A 16,715-nucleotide genomic window follows, 5' to 3' on the forward strand; every position below is an offset into this window, starting at 1 on the left:
ACCAGGCGCCTCAAGTTTCGCTCTCTATGTCCCCTGTATTTCCCCATATAAACCCTACATTGTCAACAATAGAGAGTCTGTATTATATGTGACCTGAGTGGGAATAGGAACCACGATCTCCGAATTAGATCAACGTTGCTCTACCGGCTGGGAATTTGAGGACAAATCGGCTCGGCCCAAGCCAAGCGATAAGTGTAAATGAGTATTGTTCTTTTGGTTGCGTTTACATAAGTAACCCATGCACAGAAATCAAGTGAGGCATTACGATTACGCCACCGTGAATGTGATGAAAGAACGAAGAGCCTTTGTAGATCAACAGCATCAGGAACTATATTTTTGCATCACCCAAGGAAAGAGGAAAATCTAGGACCTGGGTGGAAATCGTAGCCGCAGCCACATAGCGCATGCGAAGTGAAAAGACCTTGAAAACATTCTGATGCGATTGAGTTGATTCATTCTCAGTCATCTACCTGGCAAAACAAACACATTTAAAATTGGTCGGATGTTTTTTTTGTTTGAGGTGGGGAGAGAATGCTATTCCAAAAATAGCTCTTTTACTTCTGTGTTGGTGTACCCCGCTTCTAGTTAAAAAAGTTTTTAGTTACAGCTGATAATAGTATAGTCAGAAAATGATATTCTTAAACAATTTATACAACTCTTACGGAACTGATGTTATGAAGTTGCCCATCTCTCATCTGACTGGATAGCTCATTTAGTAGAGATTCACATAGCCCGCCGGTTTAAGCACGGATTTTTAACGGTCAGTTACTTATCCAACCTGCACGATCTTTTAAACTTTTATTTCAAAAATGAAAAGCGTTCTTCAAATCCTCGTTAACAAAAGATATTCCATTCCAACCAATCCGTTGGGAAAAAAACGTCACTCGAGACCATATCTCCATATATTGCAATAACAATACACTAATTGCAAAAAATGGCTCAACAGTTAGTATATACTAAAACAGTGGATATTGTTGAACTCGCGCTGATTGGCTACTCAAACTCCGGATAGTGAAGGTTATTTACCGAGCCGCGAACCACTAGCCACCTCCACTTCGGTGAATAGTTGCTAATTAACGAAGGTTCGGACTCCATGCATAGGCTAGCGCAATGATATGGTGCTCTGCACCTACATCATCGTATAGCGCGACTGCCAGAGTCGCATTAACATAGGTTTTTAATGCAGCGTATCCGGGATTTTCATACGAACCGAGCAAAGACCCTTGTTAAAGAAGGACAAGGAACAAAGTGAAAGATGTATAAAGAAAAGTGAGCGCCCATAATTTCAAAGAAGACAGATTTACGCCGCATAAACCGTCGTAGTGTTACAATTTTTATTGATCTCAGTCGAGAATTTTACTTTTTTCCGTTGATAAGTTAACAATACTAACTACAGTGAATTCTACAGAAAAGAGATAAGATCAACTTCTTACATTACAATCTATACAGATTGTCACGAACATGCATCAATACGAGAAAGTACATTTTCTATAGTATAAGTTATTCAATCGATTGAAATTAATATAAAACACCCACTCTATCTCACACTTCGCCGATTTATACTAGTTTCTTTTTCCTTAGTTTTTCTTATCTGTATTAATTACTTTGGTTAAGCTTTCGTCAGTGAGACAATTTGGGAGAATTCTCTTTCCCCCCTTTCTTCGTTTCCTTTCGTATTTTTCGCTGCAAAAGGATCCCATGAGCACGCGCGAACGCATTTAAGAATGCTTGCCTTCAAAAGCAAGAACCAATCAAAATATCATGCAACCAAATTTCGAGTGGATAATGAAGCACGAGGATTTTTAACGAATCGTATATGTATCTACAACTTTATGTATATATTTATATCAAGAGGAGATGAGGGAAGAGAACAAATCTCCATGCCCTATGATGGTATTTTTGTTCAATCTATTTTAAGCTTCGCGCGCCATGCTGTGAAAGTTAGTTCGGTCTCGGGCCCATGATCGCGCAGCCATCTAAGTCTAATAAGCCGCTCATAATGACCACGGGCTAAATTTAGATTGGAAAAGTATCATCGGCAGAGGCCCTTGTATGTTGGATGTGTTCTCTCCCCGCATCTTCTTTTATTTATGTACAAATAAAATCAGTAAAGATTGAATTAATTGCATCAAATGTTGTTGTATCTTATATTCCGTTGGCAGACCAACAACCAACCTTTTTCATGTTTGCTTCTTTTACCGGAACCAATTAAATCATTTTTAGGGGCAATATTATTTAACCCCGGAAGTAAATCTTCAAAATAGAAGCTGCGATGGAAACCTATGATCGCATTTCATACAGCCACCTGTTGATTAGAGTTCGTGTCCGCCTTCACGTGGAGGCTTTCCTTAAACGACTGTCTCCCCCCCGATGGATCATCTTGCTTCATATGAAAGCTCTCTCTGAATGAATGTCTGGCTACCTGAGGATCTTCGAATTTTTGCCATCTTTTCAGAACAGGAGACCCCTGGGATGTTCGGAATTGACTACGTCGAAGTGACGGGGAGCGTTTTAAGCCACCCCCTATAGATGAGGAAGATCCAGCAAAGGTGGTCTTAAATCCCGGAAGAGAGAGGAGAGGGGAGTCTGAAGGGATACCGTTTGGTACTCGGGGGAAGGACGTGATTTGAGGATTGGTTTTTCTTCCGCGTCCACCAACCAGTAGGTCACCACGTTTCCTTTTCCCTAAAAGAAAATATCAAATTTGTATCCCATCATCAATCAGAGGATAGCTTCGATTTCTATTGTAATCCATTCGGAATGTTCTTTTTTCTTTGTTCGCTTCTTTTTTTGTTTTGTTTTCTTTTGTTTTTTTTTTACGTTTGGACTGGTTTTGCACAGAGGTGCAAAATTCTTCGTTTACCGAGTCAACTCAGAGTTCAAATCAACTCAACGAATCCATAGCTCTGCGCAAAATCCTATCCCCTAAGCCCTCGATAACAATGGCCAAAACAACTCATTCTAATGAGCACACAATTGCGTGACCTGAAATTTGAAATTAAACCGCTGTCCAGTGACTCACACAAGGATATGACTTGGGATAGGAGTTGACTTGTGAAATGGATTGACGTCAGAGGTGCAATGTGAAAATCACAATTGTACTACCCTATGAGTTATAAATGAGAGGAGCACAAGCATGACTTCGACAACGAGTTTTCCATTATGCGCATGCGCTAGGAAAAAATCCACGCAAGCGCGGCCAGGTGATCTGGTGACGTAATTTGGAGGAGTCGGAAGAAAAATTTTAACGCCGTATCCCACAACCGCGCGGGGCCTTAGATGTTGTTTCCAAACTCCCTGCAGTACCTTCCATCGCCAAAACTCGACAGATTATTCCGTGTCTACCACATTTCCTGTTACTGAATGAACATTCAAGTAGAAACGACGAGATCTAACCTCGCCTCTGCCATGTTGAATTTGAAAATAAGGCCGGTTGTGGGATACAGCGTTAATGTATATCACCCCAGTCCTCCAAATTATGTCACCAGATCACCTGGGGCCCAGCGAGGAAATCTCCCACTCACGAGTTGCTCTCGTCCTACACGCAAAAGATCTATATTATTAAATGAGACTACGGCACACAACACCTACAATGGGCTTTAACCACACAACGGCTATGTTGATTCCCGAGGGAATGTTTTCTGTGATCTAAGGCCTATTCTGAGTCCTTCCTCCTTAAGAACACTGGGCAGGTTCATTTCTGTCGCTTAAAGATTGTGCCAGTGTCGTGAGACGTGGCCCTTGGTTTGTTCTTATCCGAGAACACTAAGAAAGCGTTTACAGGAACGTGGTTTCAGCTCGAGGAGTTGTCACGGGGTCAAAACCGTAACGAAACCGAGGCACGTTTGGACGCGTTTACCCGGAACCAATCCAACGGTTCTTCAAGTACTAACGTCATGCTGATTCCGTTCCTTCTGAGAATTTCTTGACCAATGCGACTGGTGTACGATTTATTTAAATGTTAAATTTAAATGAACACTAACAATGATTTCAGCTTCTCCTGTTTCAACCTGTTTCCGTCAATCTGCGCTCACCTTTAAGTAAACTTCGCCACGACTTTCAACGACGAACCCTCCTATGGCTTCCAATATTCTTTTTGTTACCTCGCTGATGTGGATTCTCAGAGCTAAGAAAAATAAAAACCAATCCTACTGTTGTCATTGCGCATACGATTTGTGCATCTCGAGATACTCGGGTTTCCTATGGGTGGTGCTTATACAGGGATATTTTTTGCGCGGTTAAAACTACTCGGAGAAAGTAAAACTTAGAAAGTGCTCTTGATATCCACAAAGAGAATTGGGGGTAACCATGTATTTTTCAAAGATAATTAATGTTCCATTTAGAAAAGAACGACAAACATTGCTTTGTATTTCAAAGCTTTTTACAAATATTGTTGATTAATTATCTTTGAAAAATACGTGGTTACCCCCAATTTTCTTTGTGGATTTCAATAACAACTGCCAAGATCTGCTTTTCCCGCATATTCAGAAACCGGGAAAAATACTTGAATTAGTAGGCAAGGTCCTTAAAGCCTTTTACGATCTTGTACAGATAATAAAGATCTTGTAAAGATAATTAAATGTTCCATTTAGAAAAGAACGACATACATTGCTTTGTATTCAAAGCTTTTTACAAATATTGTTGATTAATTATCTTTGAAAAATACGTGGTTACCCCCAATTTTCTTTGTGGATTTCAATAACAACTGCCAAGATCTGCTTTTCCCGCATATTCAGAAACCGGGAAAAATACTTGAATTAGTAGGCAAGGTCCTTAAAGCCTTTTACGATCTTGTACGCTTCGGAGTGGTTTGATGAATAGATTTAGCCATGACTCAAAGCGGAGCTCCAAGGCTATTTATTCTTGAGTTAACCTCGCTTGAGCCTATGATCCAACCGGAACCCAGCACCTAGTTCAGCGGTCAACTTTAAAAAAATCTGACGTCGATAAGCTCTAAACTTGAACCCGCTATATTTTCACGTGTTACTGGTCACTTTGGAATACGTGTTTTCAAAGCTTAATAGCGATTAACTCAACACTGTAACCATTTTCAATGAAAAAGTTAACAATGGCTCTCACGAAAGTCTATCTTGTTGATGATTGTTAAAATGAACGAGTTCTTACGCTCTCCATTAGATTCCATCCTGGAGGCAGTATTCACCGTGTCGCCAAAGAGACAATAACGAGGCATTGTTATTCCAACTACGCCAGCTACCACAGGACCTGAAAATGGAGCATCAGTAACTTGTTCTTCTTCTTCTTTAATAATTATCCCTTTGACTCCAAGAAAAGATCAGTACGCAAATCCTCCACACAATTTCAATGAAGTGCTAGTCAGACAGGTGTTGAGAATGAAGAATATGATCAGCGTAAGAGGTGTGATCTTGATATAACTCGAAATCCTCACGACTACCCAGCAAAGAAATCCATGGTACTAGTTAGAAGAATGAGTGTTTCGATCGTAGGAGAGGACAAAACTAGCTGACTGAGCTAGCTAATGAAATTTTGGTCAGATTAGATATAGAGTGGTTTTCAAATGAGTGTGTTAAAACCAAAACCAAAGTAATAACTTTGGCTAATCAAAAAGGACGGAGACAATCCAGTAAACCAAGCAAAACTCGAAGTAATTACACGAAGCGCGGGAAAATGTGCACGCGCGAGCCACGACTGGTTTTGGTTTCACTGAGTGAAGTAATGCAAAACCAAAGTAATTCACTAATTACTTTCGACACTCAATTGAAAACCACTCCAATCTGTTTCACTGTATCAGTATCACCTCTTTCGGGATATAGAACGAACTCCCAATCGACCAGACCCCCGATGGTTAAACTAGCTCAGTGGTGTATAACAGATATATAATGGTAATAGGGTTAGGGTTAGGACTGAGTGGAGTCCACTTTGGTCTGTAATCAAACGAGTGATTAACAAAATCGGACGACCGCGTAGCGGGAATCCGATTTGTTTAATCACGAGTATGATTACAGACAGAATTGGACGACACGAAGTCCTGTTACCAACTAATCATAACCATTACAATTTCCAAAAAAACAAAATTAATGCATTCCTTTTTCAATGTCTGTTACAAATTTGTTTTGAAAAATCCCCAGTTTGGTAGGGTAAGTGGTTGCTGCTATGGTTATTGTGATAAATTCTGTGATTGGTGGATTAAGCTGAGTGCACTTAATATGATTGGCTGATGTAACTGTCCGATTTCAGGTATCCGATTACAGCCAACTGTCTGATTTCACTGTCCGATTTCAACCCAACACAATAATTAGTGAAAAATGAAGTAGTTAATGCACCATCAAGTTCGAGAAAATTGAATGGTTATGATCAGAAACGCAATTCATGAGTTTGAGTCCCTTTTGAGCCTGTATTTTTCATCAAGGCTTCTTTACAACTGCTTCTATAAGTTGTTTGTTTCTTTGCGATGATCGTCCGCTAAAAAAATAGTATCACCAGGAGCACACCACTAGGAGCCGGGGAACAACAGCCCTATATTCATGTCACGTCGTTTTCACAGACCGATTTATTTTTAAGGAAGGGGGTAGTTTCTAAAGAAACTGTGGTGCTGCGTCGGTGGGGAAGTAGTATACAATTATAGTATACAATTACAATATTGAATTTCCCGCGGATGAGACTCCCGCAGAAACCTAATGACCAATCACAAGAAACTCACTTGACGTCATAGCGTCACCAAACCGGAACTGCCTTGTCTTTTTTTGCGGAAAAGGTAGTCTAAAATAGATCGGTCTGCAAAAAATGCCGTCACACAGGTTTAGTATGGGAGTTGTTCGCCCTAGTCATGGTATCCTGGTTTCACTTAATGGATGGAAAGAAAAGAGGAGATGAATGTTTGCTAAGATACTCTTAAGAGTTTTTCTTTTCATAAATTTACGTCTCTATATGTTGCCCTATTCTTCCGACTCCAGGCCCATTTGTCAGGGTGTTTGTTGCCTGGGTAGAACGTCGTTCCCTCCAATGATTTTAGTTCTAAACTTTCAAGTTCCATGCAGATCAGCAGTTCTTGAATCGATCAAAAAAAAATGTCACGGTTCTAGAGCATGCTTACTCTTACCACTGTGGATTCCGACCCGTAGCTTAAGCTTGTAATCGCTCTTGTGGTGCACTTTAAAATCTTTCTTCACAGCTTCGACTAGGTGCAATGCCATGCGCGCGATCTCTGCTGCATGATTATGTCCATTTCTTATTGGTAATCCTGATACTACCATGTATGCGTCACCAATTGTCTCCACCTGCCGGGCAGAAGGAGCGCACTAGAGTACAAGCAAACAAGGCCACAAAATTGGAGGTTGAACGAGCATCTACGTTTAACGTTTACTGCCAAATGGTTCAAAACTAGTTCTTCGAAGAGTGAATTTAACATTTAAACAGCTAAGCAGAACTTTGAAAGTGTCAAATCGTTTATCCGAGAGAAAAACAAGCACTAAAGTCGCACTCACTCAGAAAGATTTAATTAATGAAAACAAAACTTTTATCCAACATTTCCAAATATTAACGGAGTTAACACTGTTTCGGTTTCACATAATTACAAATTTGAAACTTCCAATTTATCAAACGGAAAAAAGTTGCTTTTAACGTTAACTCCTTGTCGCTTTTATACTTTTGCCCACAACAAACAAAACTATTGAGTTTTTGTAGGAAAAAAACAAGCATTTTTCGTTTTAAAGGCACCATTTTTTTTTAGCAATTTGACAGCCTCAATGTCAGGGCTCAGGATTTTAACAAATAACCATTTTTCTAGCAAAACGGTTTTATTTAGACCTCTTACATAAAGTAATCTTCAGTTTCTCCATTCTGGCAATTCAATATTGAAGAAAGATAATCATTCATCATTTAAGTACGAACGGTTCCTTGCATTTGTGATTTCAAAAACCGAAAGAGAAAAGGAAAGAAGAAACTTCTGAGTTAGTGGCCTGCTCGCTGGGTTTAGGCATTATAAAGGCGTGAAATAATCAGCATTCAACGTTAAGCTTTACTTATGTCCAACCCCCTTAAAAATACATACTGTATACAAAGTACAAGATATCGATAGATCGAGTAGGTTTATGTCAGCAAGACTATAGGAAGCCGATCTGAACTTCGTTCTTATCAGAGGGCAGCTCGCAATACCGGTTTCATTAGGGAACTTAAAGGGGCACTGTCATACTAAATTTACTGTTTTAGGTCAAAACTGGGTATAAGATTAAAATTAGTACTTTACCTTACACGTACAACATTCCTGCAGACAACCCACTGAGAAGATAGGAAATGTATTTATGGCACAAAGAGCCATTCGCATTTAATTTTTGGCGAACTCCGAAGACATATTCTCCAAACTTGAAAAAAAAACTCGCCAGTTTTTTTCAAGTTTCAACAAGAGTGAATTAGATAAGAGTGTTGATCTACCAGTTTGCAGTCTTGCACCAGCACAGTCACAAATGGATTTACGCTTTGCTCCCGAAACAAACAAAGGGCCGCCATTTTAACCAATCAGAAGAAGCCATGTCACGCGTGACTGCTTCTGCCACGTTTTTTCAAGGACATGACAACTGATTTTTGCGGGAACGGGTATTCTAAAAATAGACTCACCTGTGGCTGTGCAGGGGAGCCCACTTATGTCATAACAACACTCTTGTCTAATTCACTCTTGGTTTCAATTCATTTCCATCCTCTCCATCCTTGGCCGTAAACAACAAAGAATAGCTTCGGTGCACTTCATTAGTTATTGGTAACACAACTACAGCATTTTCTTTTGGCCTTCATTGATGCAAACACGTCTTGTAGTGTTTTGAAGTTTGGCTAAAATAGCGTGACACTGCCCCTGCCCCTTTAAGCAAGCGAAGTTTTTTTACCCCCGAACGGCAACCGGAGGTGAGCTGTTTTCTTATTTAACTAGTCTTGACACCACCACATTCATATTATTAAGTACGTTCTCACTAGTAGCGACGATTAGTTTGTAACTCTGGGAGAGACCGATGTCCTGTCACGCGAAATGTTCACTTCCGGTTTCCGTCCGTGTCTCACAAAACGTCACGTGATTAAGCTCTCTAATATTATCTCACCTTGTATACATCATAATGGCTGATGATGTCATCAAATAAAGTGTATAAGTCATTCAGAAGAGTGACGACCTGCCGACAAAATATGGAGGCTTGTTGATCATCTGTGTATTAGTGTAACGACTCGAAAAAAATTAAAGGTTATATACGTAAAGATTAAAGAGAAAAACAACTACAATGCGACGCGCCTTACCGTGGCCACCTAACAAAGTTTTTTACAAATTGTCCACCAATCAGAATGTGTGAATATGATTGACAGTCACGCCTCCTTGCAAAGTCTCGTACAGTTGTAAGTTGAACACCGTTGAATGTGTTGTTGAGGTGACGTATTTACATGTAATTGTCAAATGTCAGGGGCACCCAACGAATCTGTTCCTCACATTATCTGTTCCCCAGAGGAATCTTGCTGGCTGGCAAAATTACAGGTGTTTCGATCAGCTGGCTTGGAAATTTTGTTATTGATAGAGGTTTTGCCTGGGAATTACTGACTTTTTTCTTGATTTTCAACCCGTGATGGGTTTTTAAACTCTGAATACTTTGGACTAATAAAAAAAAAAAAAAAAAAAAAAGAACCCCTAACCTCTCCCAGAGAGTAGTCACAAACATACGACGGCTGGTCAGAGTGATTGCGCTTGCAGAAAAAAACCTGTTTTTTCCCAGTTTTGTCGCTTTTGTTCGGTCGTTTTGGATCGAGGGATTTGAAAGCGCGCGGAATTCCTGGCTGGGAAATAAATTTGATCAGCTGGCTGGGAAACCAACCAATTTTATCTAGCTGGCTGGGAAATTTCCTGTGTCTTGCTGGGAAAAAGGAACAGATAATGTTTTCCCAGCAACACTGAAAAACACCTGAAAATGCCTTAATAACATTTATTTTCATTAACTGGGTATAATAATACATTTTATAACAAGTTAGTCGTTGGGTGCCCCTGAAATGTGAAAGTTTTTTGGGTGGCCACGGTAAGGCACGTTGCAACGTAAATTGTACCAGAGGGAAGTTAAATAAAAGTCGTATAGTATAGTGGTCTAAAAAATGCAATACATTTTCATGGATGCCCCGGCTTAAACTGAATCTAGCCGCTCTGAGCATAGCTATCAACAGAGTCTTCCTTGGTGGGGTCGTTCCAAATTTATTTTCGCCAAGCCTTCATATCAAATAGCCGCCTACCTGTTGCCTCTTTCCAGGTGACTTAGTTTTTACGAAGTGAAAGGTGTTTTTAATGAGCAATTAGTTGCCAAACTGGAGGTGAATTTCTCAAACTCGTTAATAATTCATTGACTAAACTACCAATCACAGGCTGTATAGCACGTCCACGATGCGTTTAGATACGCAATGACATACAACATAACATTCTCCAGAAGGAGTGGCATACACCACTTGATTAAAATATCCGCATATGTCATCTCATCAAGCAAATTATGCAACACTTTAAAACTAACGATTCAACTCATTATTTACCGAAACGAACCCAATACCCAAAACGGAAAGCCATTCTGCTCGACAACGATTTTTCCTCGTTAATAACCTCCGATCAGAAAGCGAAAAAAGAGCCAATACATACGACTGTGTGTATAAATGTGGGCTAAGCCCTCTTTACTAAAGACACACAGTTAACTTATCACCTGCAGTGGTGTACTTTCAGCAGAGAGTTCGGTGAATCCCACAATGTCACTGAAGTAAATTGAGACCTCATGAAAGCTCTCTGCCTCAACTGCTTTTCCTTTCTTTAGCTGTTCTGCTACTGGTCTGATGGAAAAGAAGGATGATTTTGACACAACATCTATATCAACACAGGACTGAAGGTGAGCGAAAAAAACAAACAATTCGTAGAGAAATCGACGTGAATACAAATGAGGGTGGCTTCGGTTTATCTCTTCCATTGATTCCCAAGTAAAAATGCGTTGTGTACTTTCGTAGTGTTCCCCGATTTTCAAGCGAGCTTTCCATGACACGTAGGTTGTCCGTCGCTGTTGGCGCTGTCTCCATCAATGGCCGTTTTTATACTAGAGACGCATAATCCAGCCAGACGAAGTATGCGTCTCTCATGTTATCCGTCTAGTGTAAAGACGGGACGAACTATATGAGACGCATAATTCGTCTTGGACGAACTTGGGCAAACATTTTTTGTGCGTCTGTTTTATTCGTGTAGGATGAGTACGGGCACGAGACGCGTAATGTGTCTGGACGAACTTTCCAGTTTAGTGCGTCTTCGAAGACGCACTAAAACAGATTCTTCGTCCGGACGCATAATGCGTCTTGTGGCCGTCTTTATACAAGACGAATTTAATAGACGCAGAAAAAATGTTTGCCCAAGTTCGTCCCAGACGAATTATGCGTCTCCAGTATAAAAACGGCCAATGTCCCCCTTCCCATCTCCGTCTTCACCTTCGTCTTCGGCTTTGTCTTCATCTTTGCTTCCAAAGTCTTCTCGGGGCCCTAACATGACAAACCAAAATTATCGGAAAACTATGAGTACAACACACAATCCACGCACCGTGGAAGCATTCTTTCAAGAAGAGCGTCTGTCTTTTTCTTCTCCTCGACAAGCTGTCCAGTTCTTTCAATCACCAGTTCTTCCAGGTTATCAGCATACTTCTCCATCTTGTAAACCATATTGTCGAAAATGTTGGTTCTCCTTTAAAATGAACATAGTTGATCTTGTTAATAGTTAGACCGTAGCAGCTTTTGAACTTTGCGTCGATTTTGTGCTGATACAATATTTGCATTCAATACAGCTCAAAGTTCGGAATGAGTAAATATTTGACAGATGAAGCTGTGAGTAACTACGGCTAGTTATATCCCCAAAAGAGCACAATAGCTTATTGTTATGACACATTTTGGGTCAATTTTATGAGGGGGGGGGGGGGGGGGGTGGAACTATCAGGGTTAATTCATGTTAAGGAAGAAACACTCGTACATAATGTTCCCAGAACATTCTATGACAGTATAGAACTGGATAAACAGGTTTTTATCATATCTACTTATCAGTTTGCGCTCTTCTGTCGCTGATCGATCTGTAACGGAGTTCTCTTAAGTTTTCGGTAGAAACTAAAGTTTGACTTGCGTTTAAAGACTTTTGGTGCTCACAGACGTTCGTCAAGCTGAATTTTTACAATTCAGGCAAGTTACTTTTATGTCAAATTACATTAAGTAAGTAATAGGAAATAGTGATTAAATTTAATAAGAAAGACCGACGACAAAGATGGAGCTTGAATCGCCTTCATTTGTAAAAAAACACCCAACTTTCTAACCGGTACATGGCCTCTTCACCAAATATGTTTTGCGCCAATTACGGTCAACTTACATCCCATTGTTTGTTAACATCTTGTTCATAGTCTTCTTGATCTCGTGAAAATCCGGCCGCATGTCTGGATTCTCTTCCCAACACTGTTTCATCAACTCACGCATCTCTTCGACTCCAGCGATAAGCTCAGATACTGTCGGACGAAATGGTGGAAACTCTCCATTCTGTACTCTGCTTACGATTTCTGTATAATTCAAAGCGTCAGTAGGTTAACAACGTTATCATAATAAGCTTATTTTTAATGCGTTATAAAATTCAAATTGAGACCGGCAGATTTCCTTTTCTTATAGGAACGAGTAGCTTGATCCTGTTGCCGTTAGACACCGGGGCCAGGCTGTTCGAAAGCCGATTAAGTTAATCTAGGATTGACAATGAATTGTATCAGTCATCCAGTTGAGCCATATAATAAAACGAAAATAATTCACTTACTGGAAAATTATAGACGAACGATCGACGTTTCGGCCATATCACACGCCCTTCATCAGGAATCTGCCGAGTCAGCTTGGGTCACGCAAGTGACACGCGATAGCTGGCTCGGCACGTCCCGTAACGCACGATCCCAAGTGTTCGATAGCACGAACCGTGGCGCCCCTTTCTTGTTAAGAGAAGGGCCCTCTACCCTCTCCCAAAAAGCTTCTTTAATGCCACGTCTGACCCAGTTTTCTTCCTTGTCCAGGATCTTGACATCTCTTAGATCGAACGAGTGCCCCGAGCTTCGTAAATGGTTATAGACGGAAGAATTCTGTGCCTCGATGGTACTAGGCCTTTTATGCTGTCCCATTCTCGAGCCCAGCGCCTGCTTGGTCTCTCCAACGTAGGTTTCACTGCAGTTCTCCGAACCGCACCCTATCCCATATGGGATCTCCCGCATGGGAGATCTTATCTTTACGGGGCTTGTCCTTGACATTTACCAACTTCTGCCTTAAGGTGTTACATGGCTGGAAAGTGGTGGAAAAACCGAAGGATCTGAAGACTGACTTCATAGCATCAGAGACACCGGTCACATAGGGGATAGTTATCCGGATGTTCCGCGATCCACTCGGTCCAGTCCTCTGTTCTCGTCCCTGTCGCTGATGATCGTGTTGCGAAGAACTTGATGCTTTCTGGAAGGCCCAGCTTGGGTAGCCGCAAAGATTCAATGCCTTCCTGATGTGTTCCTTCTCTTTCTCTACTTCGTCCGGATGGCTGATTAGGGTGTTAGCTCTATGTTCAAGGGTGCGTATCACGCTTAGCTTGTGTATAAGGGGGTGATGGGAACTGAACTGGAGGTATTGACCCAAGCAGACTCGGCAGATTCCTGATGAAGGCCGTGTGATATGGCCGAAACGTCGATCGTTCGTCTATAATTTTCCAGTAAGTGAATTATAATTTTGGTTTTATTAATCTAGGATTAGCGTAAAGTTTTCTTTTATGTTTTCAACTTTTTTGTGAAAGTTTATTTCGCTTATTTTGTTTTTCAAGTTTGACTTCTTCTACTGTAAGGTTTTGCCGATCATCAGCGTTGAACAGCCTTTGGGAGTAGAGAAATAGTGAGAAATCCATCGGTTTTTTAATCTCGGATCCGCGTTAATCGGCTTTTGAACAACCGGGCCCGTAGATCTTTCCATACGAACACTATAAAATCTCGTTACCGGTGCCTGCTTTATTTTCTCTTTCAAGTAACTTGAGCGTTTGTAGTTCTGTGGTCAGTGATGGCTTTTTCACTTTTGTAACTTAGCTCAAGATGATAAAATTCACCCCTGTAGCTCGACCATCCGGGCTACGGGGTTGATATGAAGAGGCAATGAGAGTTGTTATATAACACTAATAATATTGGAGAGAGTTAGCGCTGAAGTTTAAATGTCACAGATGATAAAGTACCTTTGGGATCCATGTAGCTGGAGCTATAAGGTCCCTCGCGCGTGTGGAACTCTTGTAAGATGATAGCAAAGCTGTAAACGTCTCCCTTCTGGGTTCCCCTGGTTGGACGGTTTGGAAGACGGAGAATTTCCGGTGCAACCCAAAGGAGGTCTTATAAAAGAAAAAGAAGTTAGGGACAATCGTCAGAGGACAATCGTTAGAGAGTATGTTGCTCGACGTCCCTTATTTTGTAAATATTGCAGATTTTGGTTAATCTTAAAGAGTACCATGAGAATTATGGGATGTGTGTGCAATAGAAAAAAAGACACATTATTATTATCGCCATCATCATCGTCATTGAACAACATCATTATCTTCAGCACGATCATAAGGCCGAGTCTGCACAGGAAGAGAAGTAAGTATTATGGGTTTGCATGCGGTTGCCCCGGGTTCAAACCCCGTTCTGACTTCTGGTTTGGATTTGTTTCCGGTTGTCTCGGGTTCAAATCCCGTTTGGATATGTTTCCGGTTGTCCCGGATTCAACTCTACCACGCTTTGTAAATAGCCAACTGGTTGCCTCTTGCCAGTTATGGTTCTTAATCACGTTTCTGTTGAGTTTGAATCTGATTGTTTCTCAGATTATTAAAAGTGGGGTGCCCGTGAACTAGCTTGATAGATAAGTGCACTTCCACTACAAGCAAAGCATTAACATTTATTTTATTTTTACTAGCAAGACTGAGGTCATGACTTGCAAGCGTACATTCGATTCAATTGGCATACCTCTCTGACGTGTAATCGTTTTCTGACTTTACTCTGACTATCGATATTCGAAGTCAAGAAATATCACATCAAAAACCAATCAAATGTGCAATGTTGTCTCTTATTGGGTGACATGTGCATAAATTAACTTTAGAATTTACGCGGGACAATTTACTCTAACAAGCTGGGGCCGGTTGATAGAAGCCTGGTTAGTGCAAACTGTTGGTTAAGAAGTATCAAAACTTATCAGTTTCCAAGGTATTTAAAACTGGTTATCGCTAACCACGCTTTCAGCAACTCGGGCCTGTTTACCTTGTTAGTTCGATAAAGGTGGCTGACATGCACTCATCGAAACTTTCAACACTAAAAATCATTTTCATTTTTGCCTATGTTAAATTAACTAGCAACAAAGAAGATATGTACCTCTGTAATACGCATGCTCCGAAGGATACGTCTTTGCTTGCTTTTCCCTAAACGCAGGGAGCCCATAATCGGCGATTTTTAACACCCAGCGGCTGTCCACCAAACAGTTGGGTGACTTCAGATTTCCATGAGATTTGATGTCTGTGCTTTGAAGATAAAACATGCCCTGGGAACGAAGTCAAGGAGATATAACGAGGTCATAGGAAATTTTGGGCAAGTTAAGATTACTAACGAGAACTGTTTATTGGATACGAAAAATCCCCGAGGAATAATCTGAGAAGACATGAATTTCCTACAAAAACACAAGGGCTATTATGGGAGGCCATCGATAACTGTTACCGGCGCATTATGAATAAGCAAGAGTCAATCACGAGGAAAGTACATCATCTTAGCTGGGTTTTTCGCAGGACAACACAGGTGTAGGAAGGCCCATTTTTGAAACGACATTTCTTGTGCAAAACAAAGATAGGCGAACATGTTTACCAAATGAAGCATCTTTGTTTTGTAAATGACAGCAAACAAACGTGATGCGCATATATTATTGTATTTTTTCATTTGACCGTTCTTTTGTGAGGCTAAGAGCCTACAAATATGTCTAAAGCTATCCACATCTATTTTTGTGTTGAATGTCCGGACCATATACATAAGATATCAACTCTCCCGGTTATCCGCTCCTAATCTAAGTTAACCATTTTGTAGCGTCGGGGAATCAGCGTGGGCAAGTGCTTGCTAATTGCCAGAGATTTACTTCATGCCAGTTAGGATTCTTAAGGCCTTTCTCTTCACTTCACTTTTGTTGCCCCAGAAAAGAGATGAGGTCAGGCTTCTTTCCATTTGGTAAAACTGGTAGGGATATCCGATTCTAGCCGGCAGGAGGTAAAAGACCATTGCAAAAGAGAGTCCTTGTTGAATAAATGTTCTACAGAGACATGTGAAATTTATGTAAATTTTTCTTTTGGCAATCAGAAAACTCCATTTAAAACTACATAGATTCTAGACTGCAGAAGCGATATTTGTGCATCCCTGTTAAAGTTTCTATTCACACTGAAAGGTTATTAATTAAACCCACCTTGACTATGTCCGATACAAGCGAAACTATAAACATGTGATCCATCTTCACGTCATTGTTTTCCAAAATATCCTAGAAAATGTAAAGTTCAGGAAAGAAGTGTCCTGGGATTTAGTAAGTCACGTGACGTTGATGCGTTTTCTGATCTTGTGCATTGACGCCATGTGCTTGAGCTTGACCCAAAGACATAGCACGCGTGCAACTTTCAATGTCACGGCTAGCCTCTTTGCAGATACGTGGACTTCACGCAACGGGTCGCC

At 40.7% G+C, this 16,715-nt stretch overlaps 1 protein-coding gene across 1 annotated transcript in view; it reads right to left on the minus strand.

Annotated features, from left to right (window-relative positions):
- Positions 1 to 1,320: 1,320 nt before the first annotated feature.
- The window catches only part of LOC138060158 (atrial natriuretic peptide receptor 1-like), a 35,795-nt gene continuing 20,400 nt past the window's right edge, over positions 1,321 to 16,715 (minus strand). Inside the window, 12 exon segments of the mRNA XM_068905879.1 lie at positions 1,321 to 2,587; positions 2,590 to 2,685; positions 4,035 to 4,126; positions 5,125 to 5,223; positions 7,079 to 7,256; positions 9,066 to 9,134; positions 10,683 to 10,806; positions 11,555 to 11,695; positions 12,365 to 12,548; positions 14,225 to 14,374; positions 15,387 to 15,552; positions 16,456 to 16,527. Of these exon segments, the coding sequence (XP_068761980.1) occupies positions 2,294 to 2,587; positions 2,590 to 2,685; positions 4,035 to 4,126; positions 5,125 to 5,223; positions 7,079 to 7,256; positions 9,066 to 9,134; positions 10,683 to 10,806; positions 11,555 to 11,695; positions 12,365 to 12,548; positions 14,225 to 14,374; positions 15,387 to 15,552; positions 16,456 to 16,527 (1,665 nt within the window). The 3' untranslated portion in view covers positions 1,321 to 2,293.

The sequence above is a fragment of the Montipora capricornis genome, chromosome 8, assembly GCF_036669925.1.
Source record: "Montipora capricornis isolate CH-2021 chromosome 8, ASM3666992v2, whole genome shotgun sequence".
Lineage (NCBI taxonomy): Eukaryota > Metazoa > Cnidaria > Anthozoa > Scleractinia > Acroporidae > Montipora > Montipora capricornis.